This window comes from Phytophthora infestans, genomic scaffold (genome assembly GCF_000142945.1).
Source record: "Phytophthora infestans T30-4 supercont1.11 genomic scaffold, whole genome shotgun sequence".
Classification (NCBI taxonomy): domain Eukaryota; phylum Oomycota; class Peronosporomycetes; order Peronosporales; family Peronosporaceae; genus Phytophthora; species Phytophthora infestans.
This window is the reverse complement of record NW_003303748.1, coordinates 1795722-1810224: the sequence shown is the minus strand read 5'-3', so window position 1 is coordinate 1810224 and position 14503 is coordinate 1795722. Positions and strand designations below refer to the sequence as shown.

The following is a 14503-nucleotide window of genomic DNA, read 5'->3' as shown; positions in this document are numbered from 1 at the left end:
TTTCTCGAGTTACAATTTGTAACTGGTAGTCCCGCGCGGAGACATTTCTTCGTCTTTTCCTCCGAATTCAGACGCAGCCTCTTCATCGAGCCCATTGACCTCCACCGAATCGACGACTCGAATATCCTTTTTGGCGGCCAACTCAATCTTTCGAAGAAATGCGCGGCACCGCGGACTATCTTCCACCTCAATGCCTTCAGTTCTAAAACGCTAATTTGCCGAGCCACGCATACACATCATCCGCGAAAATGAAGAATAGTTTTGAAAACTTATTCCTTTGTATTCTCTACGTTTCCGTCGGACCAATCAATGTGACGCGAGGAACAAAAGCACTATCTTGGTAAGGAGCCAGTCGGGCCGCAAATCCGCCAACGACGAAAACAAAATACCTTATCCGACTCACTTGCAAGCTAATTGCGCCCACAAGATGCACATGCCTAAATAACCGTCGATTCAGAAGCTCTTTCGATCTCGGAACTTTGGCAAGCCGCAATATCCACTTCTATTGGGTAGTCATCGAGTAGCTTGGCGACAAGCTCGCGCGTCGCGAACCCTCTCTCGCCGCGAAGCACCTCGTCGCCGTAAGCGAATGATCCCGGGTTGGTACTGCAGCAGTAATAGTATGCAAGAGCCAACCGCGGATCTTGCAAGAAATGCTAATTTGGTGACATCCATCAGATCTCATCCTCAGTCACATTTTTAGCTGAAAGCATTCGAGAGCTCAACTCGTCACGAATTCCTTTATTTTGCTCGAGCGAACGTGGATACAATACGCGCGACGACTTGTCCTTTCGGTATGCAGACGCACATTACTTTCTGTCTTCGTTTTACTGGCGCGCTGATGCCGGCGTCGCGCATTCCTCTCAACACAAGAATTAAACGGCTCGGCGACCGGGTGATGATTCACCGAATCGAGTCGCGCTTTCTCGTTCTGTCGAGCTCTTCGCTGTCTTGCATTTCGTCTGACGCGGACATTACTGGAAGAATGGACGCGTGGCCGCTGCAGCCGATCAAGCTCCCGATGGCGAGCAAGCCTTTCACGCTGGAGCGTACTCCGTCTAACTCGATCGTCAGCGCGACGGTCAAGGGCTTCTCGGTCATACACTCCACCGCTTTCACTGGCGTCATTACCCTGGCTGACATCTTAAAACGCAAGCCACACTCTCCATCCAAAATCGATCTGCTCACAGCCAGCCGAGCGCACGGACAATCCCATCCATCGCTACAAAAGAAGTGGTCACTCGCCGAGAAATGCGTCCATCATAAACTGGCCTCCTTGGTGGTCGCCCAGTCAGCCCGGTCAATCTGGGGCAAGCACGCTGCTGCGGCGTTTGGAAACGCAATGGATAGAGCGAGTCTCCAAAATGTTCCGGTTCATGTCCGTATTTGGTATTACCAGCTTCCATTTACTTGATTTAGTATCACTGACCGCCTAATTAACCTGGTTGGGCTGAACGCCTTTCAGACTAACTGTCATCCCAGTAAAACTGTAGCTTATTTCTCAAATGAGTGGTCCAAAAATGAAAAAATCTTAAGCTCTCTTGAATTATAAAAAACGCCTTGTTAAAAGTCGATACAATAGCTTTGAATTTTACGTCGGTTTATTGTACTGTCGGAATTCTCCAAGATGTTGAGCTCGCAGGACGCGATGCTGAACACTTCTGTACACGACACCGTTATAGTCAAATACTGGTGAGTCATCCCAAGGACTCTCAACGATGCATTCCTTTCTGGGCGGCTGTTCGCCAATGGAGTGATAAAAACTTAACGTCATTCTAGGTTTGAGAGGCTCGCTTCACGTACTTCGCACTCGTTTAACTCTGGGCAGTCGATTTCATCCGGGGGCCAACCACGAGCATGAAAAGACCGCAGATTGCCACGCTGTAAAATGAAGAATACATTTGGTCAGCATTGTTTTAAACTACTACTGTAGTTCTACATACCAAACTACTGTCCATTCGGTACAAGTACTGTACTTTTCACTGGAGTAAATAAAAAGGAAGTGGACTGTTTTTTATTTGCCTCTTGTTTTTTTACGATGTTTTCGCTTCTTTAAAGAGCTGATAGTACTTGTACTCATCATGCTGCGTGAGCGCATTGCCGTCTAGCACTCGCCGCGGATAGCCCGGTTTAGTCAAGCCCAACAACACTTTGGCGACATCGTCGTCCCTACGTGCACTAGCCATGATCATCGTTCGCGCCGTTATCTCCGCTTCTGAGGCACCCCTAGCAACCGCCACAACAGGGGGGTTATACCCGGCTTTCAGCGTCGAAACTACGTTGTCGTCATACTGCTTCACGAAGCGACTGTAGCTAATGAAGTTCTTAGTGTTTGCTATCTCCTTCAGCTGGTCAGCCTTGGTGATTTTGCCCAGGTTAAGATTCTTCCAGGCTTCAAATGTGGGTACATGATTCCGTAGCCACTTGTTGAAAAGATAGTCTTCAGCCTTTTTGGCAAGGAACGAGAGTGTGGCGGTGCTGGTGTGGCACTACTACTGGCGAGGAAAGGGACCAGAGCGATAATCAGAAGTTGGATTGAGCGCATCGCTGGCTGTGAAGAAGGAGACTTTGCGTGGTGAAAAGCCTAATGTCAGAAGATGAGTCTACGATCACGGTGACGGCCGAAAGAATACACAGCAACATGTGGGAGTGGAGATGATGGGACTCTCCGTATAGTCTCAACACTTTACCTGTACATATATTAATTTTCATCGCACTTTTCTAAATAGACTAGTATATTATACTAGTACTCCGTATTTTTTCGACAGCGTCCTGCAGCGATCGTCACGTGAAGCGACACTGGTGATCAAACTGCGTCAACTGCAGGACTGCATAATCAGCCGCATCAACTGCAGGACTGCAAAATCAGCCGCGTCAACAGCGGCACTACATAATCTGCCGTGTAGTCACGGCATTGCATAACCAAAGAGGAGGACGCTGCCACAGAGCCTGTGGTGAAGGCCTAGAATGGTAAAACTCACACTCAATAGATCTGCATATATTCACTTCGCAACTCACTTACATAATGTTGAAGCAAACTCTGCGTCGCGAATAAGTCAATAGGACAATTGGATTTTGGCGCCATGATTGGTTTTAATGGACCATCTTCAAATTCAATGGGCCGACTTATAAGATTTTGATGTCGGCTCTGACCTAGGACCTGACGCCTACCGTGCCGATGTCAGGAATCAATCGTCAAGGGCCGACTTATAAGATTTTGATGTCGGCTCTGACCTAGGGCCTGGCACCTACCGTGTCGATGTCAGGGATCAATCGTCAAGCGTTCGATAATGCATTTTGAAATATGCGTGTCGTCATGTGCGTTATGGATGTTTTCAGCATGGATATGGGCTTGACTTCACAGTCGTTGCTGCTGTAATTGGTCTATTTATTGGGTATCGATGTAGATCGTGCTGAAGATCATGACTGTTGGCGCCTATACGGCGATCAGTTTGTGCGTGGCTACACGCACCCAGCGTTGAACTGAAAGCTGATGGTTCTGCGGCAGCTTCTGGTAGCTGTTCTTATGGCCACCGAGCCTTCACCCCTCTCTGCGACGTTGAGCGGGTGAAATACCGTGCCCCCGAGGTTTAATGGCCCACATTGAACCATAATTCGAATAAACTCTAGCAGCTCAATAAGCCGTTATCCTATTTTGCTCATGCTGGATATCGAGACAAATCTTAAAAATATGTGTACTTGTTAAAGTATTTTGACCACAAGACAAAATGGCCATTGCGAATGCTACGTAGTATTATAATAACCTCGGTGTTTCTATCCTTGTATTGATGCTGTTTATGACGCTATGTTACGCAGTCATACGCGTAACGTGGTAGCACTGTGTGGTACACCCGCGGTATCTAGAAAAAATTACGGTGTAGGATAATGCGTCCTAAGACACGTCCTTAACTGTCCTATCTGTCCTAAATTTTACAGGGAGATTGTGGAGATGTGTCCTAAAAAGCGACTAATCCTTCGTTACGGAATATTATAATTTGTGTCCTCCAGATTGTCCTAAACCTCAAATATTTACTTTTTCCGGACTATCTACGTAAATTTACGTAAGAGTTACATGTACTTAAAACTCACATTGGCTTTACTTATTGTCCTGGGGCACACCAACCATTTCTGAATCTCCACTACTGCAGCCAAGCATCATGGACCATTGCGGCTACTCCTTCTGCAGCTAGGGCGCTCGCCTATCTGGCCTCTGCTGCCACCTGCGGAAGCAGTGTCTTGTCCGCTCTGCTCACGAGCGCGAACATTCAACAGTGCGGCACGGACCACTGAGATCCCGGACCAGGCCCATTGACAAGATGTGCGCCTCGACTGCCTGCAACACCCTGCTCGCTGACGTGAAGGCCATAAACCTGGAGGAGTGCCAACTGCCGGTCGGTTTCGGTTCCAACCTGAAGGCCGACCTGGTAGTCTACGTGCCGTCCAACTGCCCATCGTCGTCGGCTCCCAGCCCGGACTCGCCTGCCACAAACGCACCTGTTGTCGACACCCCGACGACGTCAGACAACTCGATGAACCAGGCCGAGCACACTGCCGCGCTAACCAAGACCCCCATCGCTTGCTAACCGCGTCTTCGGATCGACTTGCAGCCAAGTAGCCCTTGCGAGTACTTTGCTGCTTTTTGAGCCCCCCCTATATCGTTACGTTCTGATTATTAACCGTCGTTTGCTATGTGCATGTTGAAGTCGCTCAACCGTTATTAGCGGCTATTATTACCTTCAATGACTATCATCCTTTGAAACACTTTAAAAATATTGTCACACACTTTGTAGTAGAGAAGTTTTGTTGAGGTGCTTTTCGCGCACAACAAAGAATCGGCTGCTCTTGGAGAGAGGGGCTTTAAGATGTTTATTGTTTCTAGCTAGGCCAGTTAAGGATATGGCTTGAGGACAGTGCATGTTGGGCTTGGTGTTGTCCTAATAGGACAGTGGTCTGAGTTGCAGTCTGTCCTAATAGGACAGACTGAGTGTCCAGTTGTCGAGTGTCCTATTAGGACACGCGGACCCTGGCTTGTTTCGTCCTAAAACTCATTGTGTTGTCCTAAATATGGGTTTTGTTTATGAACCGAATTGCTAGTTTTTTATCCCAGGTTTTAGGACAATAGGACACTTTAGGACTCCTAGTAGGACGCATTCTCTCCTACCAAAATTACCAATATACATCGGGCTTTGCACAGTACGCGCTTACTACAGTATGGATATGCTCTAAGAGGTATCGTGCATTTCAATGCTTTTGTCGTTCTCACTTGGCATGATGCATGATTTTTAATAAATAGAGGTCGTTTTATTAAATCGAGGTCTATAAAAAGTACATATCGATCTAGCTAAACTGGCTGTAAAATCGAGCCACGGCAGCCAAATCGGGATCGATCAACCACCAAATCCACATCGATATCCTGCAAATCAACCCTTTTTATCGTTTTGAAATGGTAAATCGTAAAACAAATCATGCCTGCCTCTTCCCATCTCATTTTTAGCCGTGGTTTTATGCTCCGACCAGCTATAAAACGGATGGACGTTCCATCTGCGAAGCACAATGTATGTATCTGTCTAACGAGCTCAAATTTTGAAGCATAAAGTTGTTAGGTGATAATAACAACTTTGAGCCCTGGTAATTCGACAAAGTGTGTAACGGGGTACAACCCAGTGTACCTCCAGGATACATAAAGCGTGACCCATCGCTCTTGTGGACACCTGGTACACGGTACCAGGTGCAGTCAGGGACTGACTACATCGCTCCACTATAGGTATCCTCTAGTGTTTTTAGACCCAAGCGTACAGTAGCTTACTAATATAAACATCAGTCTTACAATCAACTATTCGAAGTAGCAAACCATTTTCTCTGAGGCCGGGAACACGTGAGCTAACGTTCACTCGGTAGTAAATACGCTGAAGCACTCCCTCTGTGTAAGGTGCTGTGTGACTATGAAACACTTAGTAGCACTCGTAAGCAATCCTTCGCCTTCGCGGGTAGATTGAACTATCTGAACCCACTGTGCGCTCTACGTTTGAGCCACGATGGACCGAAGTGAGTTTCCTCGCTTGAACGACTCGCACTACGAGTGTGTTCGGAATGGGACGCAACGTTGGACAAAATGTCCTCCACAGCCTGGCGGCGGCGTCGCCGAGCAACAAGAAATCGTGACCGCGTTTGAGACCTACGATCGTGGTCTCATCGCTCACGTCTGTGGGAGTTTGGAGGCCTTGATGGCTGCTCCCCAGGCAACCAGTCCTAAGCCAATAAGGCTGGAGGTCCCCGCGTTTGAGGGAAAGGATGGAGAGAACCTTCATGTCTAGGTCCGTAAGGTGGAGATCACCATAAAGGCGGGTGTCGTCTCGGGCAAGCCTTGTCGGGTGGCGTTGGTCCTGTCCAGCCCTGCTGGACGTACCAAACACTGGGCATACACCAGGGAGACGACATCGCCTGGATGCTTTCCATCCTGGGCTCAGCTGTGTGAGCAGCTTCGAGCCGCGTTCCTACAGGCGAACAACGAGTTCCGCCAGCGCTCACGCTTTCTCGCGTGTAAGCAAGGTAAACGTGAGCTACAGGAGAACGTGCAAGAGATGCGCACGTTGGTGGCATCTCTGGCAGTGAATCCTCTGCCTGAAAACGTCAAGACAACAGTCTTCATGGACGTCCTGAAGGTCTGCTCGCACCCAGCCATTCCGGGTGCAAGCGACAACTAAGGGGAGGCGATTCGAAACCTCCTCCAAGAAGATTACATGCACAAGTAGGCTGGTACTCTACGGGAAGAGAAACATCGCCACAATAATGATGGCGCTCTTTGGAAGGCGGAGCATCGCAGTCATGACGTTGCTGCTTTTGCTATCACGTAGGCCGATGATACCGGTGCGTACAGCGAGCCCTAACCCATTGACTTCAGCTCAGCCAAGATCTTGGTTTTCGATGCTACGAATGTGGCGGACATGGGAGCTACCAGCGTAAATGTCCCTCGCCGGTCCTCGGGAAGAAGACAGCCCGTGGACCCCAGGTCCGGTGGCGCAGGCCACAGCCAGGTGGACGAATACTTTCCGGTCAGCAGTAGAGACGGTATGCCCTACTGAAGAGAGCTGAAACTTTGTGATGGGTGTGCATGTTGTGCGCACCACGTGACTTAGCCCAGAGAGACGTGGTTCCCTCAAACCGGTGAAGAACAGTGATGTGCTGCTGGTAGTACACTCGGTGTACGGGAGTGCGGTACCCCTTGAACGTTTGATGGGTTCTGAGGCGATGATATGTCGCCGGAATATCGATTGGCATACTGACACCCGACTGCACTCTACGTCAGAGTGGCCGTCGTGGGCTGGTTTATGGTGGACTAGCCTTTGGTGCAGTGAAGAAAGTAGCATTGTTCCTCGACGGACCTGAACGTTTGGGTTCGATGAGCTCGCGCACCGCGGTGTCGCTCGCAGTTCTCGCCATGAACAACACGGCTATGCCGAACATAAGGTACAACCCGGACTATGGTGTGCTCTTTGCTGCCTATATTTCGAGACGAATGTTATCTTTTAATGAAACTTTATCGTAGACTATGCATTCCTAGTACCAGTAGTAGCAAGAATTCGCCGCTTCTAAAAAAATACGTCTTTGTTCTATTTAATGGTATTATCAATTTTTCTTTCTCCTTTATGAAGATATGGAAGTACTCGTAGCCTGGCTGCCTCTCAGGTGCAACAGCAGATAAAGATTGCTTCGGGAAGCCGAATACAGTCATAACAAGCAACACATTGGTGGCATCGTCGCCCCAACCTCCCCGGCCATTATCAGTGTCTCGGCGTCTTCTGTGCGTATGGCCCCTCTCCCAGGCCCGTCTCAGAAGCTGGTCTGTAGCCAGCGATTGGCTTTGTAGCTAAATGTTTATCCAACGCTTTTACATATCGACTGTAGACTCTGAAGCTCTCAGTGCCTCCTCTGACGTTTGGGCCGTTCCGTATTAGTGATTTTGGCTAGCCCGAGCTCCTTCCAGGCTGCAAATGTGGGGCATTTCGCTCCGAAGCCAGTTGTTGAGCATATATTTTTCCGTCTTCTCGTAAATGAAGGCATAATATTTGTGGTTGGGACTTGTAGAGTCGCCTCGCCTCGACTCGTCAAGTCCATTCAACTTGAGCGCCTTCTTGACGTAGTCGTCGGATTTGGCACGGTCTAGCCACCATAATATCTTGAGATACTGCAAAATTTCCCTCTCCTATGGGTTTTTGTGCCTGGCTTTGATGCTGGTCACCCGCAGCGACCGTTTCTTGAGCTAGTGGCGAGAGAGATAAAATCCTCGCCCCCCCCCGATAGAGCATTGTAACTAGAAAGGAGGACGAAGAGTGGGATGGCTACAGTTTGTACTGAACACATTGCTGGCTGTGTAGAAGACTTCTAGAAGGTAGCTTTGTGCGGCTATATGACATCTAAGGCGGTACGATGTATGTAACAAAAAGAGAAACAAATCTACTTGCAAGTCCAAACAATATTTTAAATAGTAAACAGTTAACGTGAACATGGTCAGATAATGGAAATCAGAAATAATACAGGAGGCACATGTGCCTTTTTAGATATGAATTGCTTGTCGCCCGATCAGCGGTATTGCAAACGAACATGCTATGAGAAAAGCCAGTGTCAGGACTAAGAAAATACATACGCATTTAGAAAGGATAGCTGTCCAATGGCTGCTTCAAATGTCCAGTTGCAAATAATTGTCTGACAGTTGAAGAAGGCTTACGCGTAGGCTGGGCAGCTAGATTTATCTACTAGGGCTTTTCGAAGGCTGTGATAGCTTAATCTTATGGTATTTATCAGGCTCCCAAACTTCTCCATCGTCTTACCATGCGTAACACCAACGCGATCCGCCTTTTGCATTGCTGCATGTCTCTGCATCTGATTAAACAGCATGGCAGTAAACGTAGCTGACTTCTCAAAGTGGTCGTTTCAGTAATGTAGAAAATGATCCGCATAATCTCGAGAAATCGGCCGTGCTGGCAGCGACCCGGACCCTGTCAGAATCAAATTCGGAAAAACACTTGCGAGAATCTTCGCGCTATCCACCCATTCGACAAAAGGGCGTCGAGCCGGTTTTTTTTGGTACACTGTCGCCACTTGCTGTTGATCTCGCACACCGCCACCAACGGCCTCAACCATTGCATCATGCACTACAGAAGAATCGCTTTGTTCTACTTGTGGTCGAACAGCTGATAATTTACCGGCAACTGCATTACCGCATTACCGCTGTTAGTCCCGATTCTTCGTCTAACCCCCCCCCAAATTCAGACGTAGCCTCGTCATCGAGCCCATAGACCTCCATTTAATCGACGACTCAAATCTCCTTCTCGACGGCCAGCTCAATCGTCCAAAGAAATGCGCGGCGCCACGGGCTATCTTAACCTCGACGCCTTCCGTTTTAAAAACACGGCTAATATGCCCCGCCACTCATGCACATCATCCGATGGACTGAAGAATAATTTTGAAATCTTATTCCTTTGAACTCTTCACGATTTCTTCAGTATGACGCGAGGAACAAACTCACTATCTAAGTTCTGCAGAACACGGACTAGTTCGCAAGGCCGCTTACCGGAAAACCAATCGGGTGACCCGTTGAATGCTTTCCTGAGAACAATAATTTCAAACCGAAATAGAGCGCTGGTGAAATACAGGCCATGGCCACGTCATTCAGAACTGGCAGCTGCACGACCCGCCCATAGTCATGATCCGACACCACGCCGAACTTGTTCTTGCAAGGATCAGAGCTGCATTTCTTACTTAACGGAAAAATGCTCGACGTCGCGACCGAGCTCAGCAATCGGATAAAATACAACATCTTCAAAGCAAAAGAGGCACCGATAACGCCGTACCACAGACACAGGAGTGCCCCGGAACAAATCTTCAGCTCAGCTTTTGTAAGGAGCCAGCCGGACCGCAACGACATAGAAAACACCTTATCCGACTCATTTGCAAACAAAATGTGCCCACAAGATGTACATGCCCAAATAGCCGTCGATTCAGACGCTCCTTCTTTCATGGGCTTTGGCAAGTCGCGATATCCACTTCTTTTGGGTAGTCATCAAGTAGCTTGGCGACACGCTCGCGCGTCACGGACCCTCTCTTGCCACAAAGCACCTCGCCGCCGTAAACAATTGGTACCGCAACAGTAATAGTATGCAAGAGCCAGGGGTTGCCAATACAGTATTATACGGAATTGACGGTGGGTCAGCGCAATAATAAAAAGGGAAATTCCACAATTACTAATAAAAAAACTGCAGTAAGTATTGCAGTATTGCCTACAGCTCTGCGTCACTTCCAGCTGAAGCTAACCTCGTCACATCTAATAAATCCCTGTTTGCATGCAAAAACATAATCAGCTCAAAATTGGCAGGCGACATGCATGTCCGCTAAGATGTAAGCAGCAGCTTGCACAGCGAGAATAATCGCTCGCATGCATTTGATGTTGGGGGTAGCTGCTTCAACAAATCGCTGTAGATAATATCACCACTGTCTCCTCTATGCTTAGCGCGCTTGCTTGGATCAGCACAAAGAATATGCGTCGCGTAATCTTCCTTGCATGCCTTCCTCTTACTACCACTGCTTAAGATCTCGAATCGCTTGACCGCTGCAGCTTCTGCAGCTGAAGGAGCACCTCCGTTGATCGTTGCAAGTTGCTTGTTTGTGGTCTCTCATTCATGCCCCAGGACTATGACGAGGATGGCATCCACCAATTTCAAGCCACATACCACACGTACCGGTATACCCTTGGAAACCAGTCGGAGACCAGCCGTATCGATCGCTGGTACGGATCAGAAGCAGCACTGATGTGGGTATCACAAGTTGACGTGTTGGACACTCACCTGAGCGACCATAAGGGAATCTTATTGCATATTCGATCCCTACGAACCCCATTCGCATCGTAAAACCAGCGAGGGCATACCCAGTACACCCATACGCCGATTGTCTGGTCAAAGCAGCGATTGCGGGACAACTGGACGCTTTTCAGGACTGGATAGCTGAGGCAGACAAACCAAGCGCGATCGATGTGGCGAAAGCGTGGGACCTCACCAAGGTCAGGATTGTCATTGCGTGCAAAACAGACAAAAGGAAGGCACGTAGTCGCATCAAAAACACTCGTAAACAACGCCTTCGACGCCTGCATCGACAACTCGAACGGGCGGAGCATGCACGGTACGGTGAAGTCGACCAAATACGCGACCTCACGGACAGTCTTGAGATGATTACATTACAGGACCAACGGAACGTCGGACGTACACAGCTCCTACGGCAAAAGCTCTCAGCACTACAAACTGCGCGAACAAAAGCGAAAATGCACAAGAAATTCCGAGACCATACATGGACTGACGCACGCACATGTAAAGCCTTGTTTCGGCGCATTTCGACCAAATTCGCCGATAACGTCATTCCGACGCTAGTTCCCCCGAGCGCTGTACCTCAGCGTGGGGCCCAGGACAAAGCGGAGATTCTAGCTGATGCTTGTACCCCCATTTTTTGCAAGGAGGCACCTGGCGAAGACGGAATGAAAGCTCTACTCTCGAGACTTGAGCCACCGCCGTTCGCGGCCATGCTGCGGCAGCTTGATGACCCGATTACGGAGGCTGAGGTGGCTGGAGCGATAAGAGTGTGCAAACCTGGGAAGGCCTGTGGGCCGGACGGGCTGGGCAATGGTTTTTACCGAGATCACGCGGCCGTGCTTACTCCCATTCTTACCACATTATACAACACGTGGTTCGAGTACGGTCACTTCCCGCAATCCTTCCTTGAAGCAGACATTTTCTGCCTAAAAAAGACCGGAGACCTGTCGAACCCTCTGAACTAGCGCCCGCTGGCACTACTCAACTCGGACTACAAGATTTTTACGCGGGTACTTGCAACTCGGACAAACATACCTTTGCCCGAGCTGATCCACCCTAATCAGGCAGGTTTTGTACCTGGACGCCAGATACACGATACGATTGATCTGTTCTCGGCGGCACGTCAAACGGCAGCGACGGATGATACCCAACGAGAGGCAGTGGTGGCACTACTCGATTTTGAGAAGGCGTACGACTCGTTAGCACGTCTCTTCTTAGTCATGGTGCTGCAGTGGATGGGTTTCCCGCCCCGTTACGTTGCCGCCATCAGGTTCCTCCATCATGGTACAACAACCCGCTTCCTCGCCAACGGCCTACGGTTCCGAAGTGTTCAGGTCACCAGTGGTATACGACAAGGATGCCCGTTGGCACCTCTCCTCTTCTTACTGGCACTGGAACCGCTCTATCGACTCATTGACATGATGGAAGCCATCGCAGGGATCCGCTTGCATACTGCAACACGGTCCGTCACACTGAAAGCAGCAGGTTTCGCTGACGATACAGCGGTATATTTGGGCTCACCCTCAACAATTCCTGTCATGCTCCGGATAACGAGGAACTACGGCGAAGTCAGTGGGCTCAAAGTGAACCAGACGAGAACCCTGATCATAGCATTACATCCAACTGGACTACTCTCAGGAGTGGGTACTGATAACCCAATTCCAGTACAGACTGCATCTAGCTTCCATCGCTACCTGGGGGCGCAAATTGGAGGAACCGGGATCACGGACTACACTTGGACCAAAACAGTGAAACAATTAGCGATCCGGCTTCGACTGGCGCAGCTCAAAACTCTTGCACCAGCCCCGAGAGCTATGATAGCAGCAGCGATCATCATGCCCAAGCTCCTATTCGTAGCCAGACACACTTGGCCTACCACTGCATGGCTTTTCGAACTCCAAGCGCGCATCCTGAATTTTGTTTGGCACGATTTATTTTCGGACACTGGAGTAAGCGGGAGGCATTGGATCAGTCAGGATATCGCGGCTCTACCACGGAAAGAGGGCGGGCTAGCGGTACCTAATGTCAAAGCCGAGGTCTTAGCATTAGCTGCGACGGAGGTGACGCGCTGGGCACTCACGAGCAACTGCACCATGCTCATCGCCGGGGATATACTTTTTAGCGGCACAACCGGGTCTGGGGCATCTGAAACCTACGTGCCGTTAGGATTTCGGACATTTGGCATCTCGGGCCTACCATATCCAGATTCCCTATAGAAGGCAGGCCGCCAAATGCTTCATGCGACAGGAGACGAGGAGATACAGCCCCCGGGTCGACGAACGATGAGGGACATGCAACAGCTACTTGACCGCGAACAGCCGAGCAACGTGACGGACTGGACCGACGGCATGTGCTTGGTGAACATCGCAGCCTTCCACGGTCCCACATTAAGAGGATTGCAGGAGTGGTGTAGTAGCAGCAGAGGCACTGCCTGCCTGGAGGGGCTTCCGCATACGAAAGTCAGGGCTCTACAGCTTTACGACTTCGAATCAAAACGGGTGGACATATCAGCGGTCATGCCATTGCTGTCGACGGCGCTCACGAGCGTTGGAGACAATATCGTGTGGAAATTGGTTACGCGGACTCATATCGCGTTTCAAGCGAGGTGTGGCGGTGAGTCAGTGGGGTGAGTGTCATCCGCGCGACGACATCAATTGATGGTTTTCATCGGTCTCCTCCTGGCCAACTTCCCCGAACTGCTACATTCGCGGGACCATATCGATGAAATGCGCCTTCAGCCCCCCACTAAAACCCACCCGTTCATCCTCGAGCCTCCTGTTCCCACAAACGACAAACATGCTCGGCTGATAACAAGCGGGGAAACTTCGGTGACGGATATTCCAGCGGACTCAGCAGCGGCGCTTCTCAAAGGGGTTCACCAGGCCATTGGGGGGAGCAAAATCATCAAGGGAATCCACCCGCACCCGAGCATGGCGCGCCTTGTTTGCCTATGGGCGGGGGGGGCGTCATTCTCATAAACGAGCGCATTACAGAGCAAAAGCAGCCAGGGCGGCCAGGATACGCGGAGCACAAGACTTACGGTTGCGTCACGAAGCGTGGGCTCGCCAATGGCCGACTATGGCTTCTGCGCTTGACCAATTCACTTGGAACGCGACGCGAAGGGTGTTAGGGCTCAACGTGTGGGGAGAGCAGCTACTATACCGGCTTAAAGCACGAGGGCTAAACCTGTTCGTCCGCAGTGAGAACAGGATTGCGTGCCTCACTCGACCTGCGTCAATACGGAGGCGACTTTGGAACACGTTTTTTGGAGCTGCCCAGTAGCACACAAACTCTGGACGCGCTTCACTCAAACATGGGTACAACTGGGTCTTGAGGCGGATATCACCGATCCAGCCACCGTTCTAAACCCCACGCTTGACATCGTCCCTCCAGGAATATTCGAGTTCATCGAGCAGACGGTAACATGGCACTCACGCGAACTGAAAGACGAGATGATCAAGCATGCCACTCTTGCTGCGCAGCTGTGCTGGCGCCTCGGCTTCATATCGGTTCTACAAGTTATCTGGAAGTGGAGGGGTGAATACATGCAGCCAGAACCCGCCACCTTAACGACACGATTTGAAGCGATCATTACTGCCCGATTGCATTATAACTACCGTAACATCGAGGCACACTACAGCGAACAT

General features: G+C 49.9%; 1 protein-coding gene across 1 annotated transcript; it reads right to left on the bottom strand.

Annotated features, from left to right (window-relative positions):
- Positions 1 to 9: 9 nt before the first annotated feature.
- Positions 10 to 1143, bottom strand: PITG_07557 (uncharacterized protein; the record flags this gene model as incomplete). Its single annotated transcript, XM_002904497.1, has 3 exons — positions 10 to 202; positions 390 to 437; positions 908 to 1143. The coding sequence occupies 3 exons, from the start codon at positions 1141 to 1143 to the stop codon at positions 10 to 12; spliced, it is 477 nt and encodes a 158-aa protein (XP_002904543.1).
- Positions 1144 to 14503: the final 13360 nt, after the last annotated feature.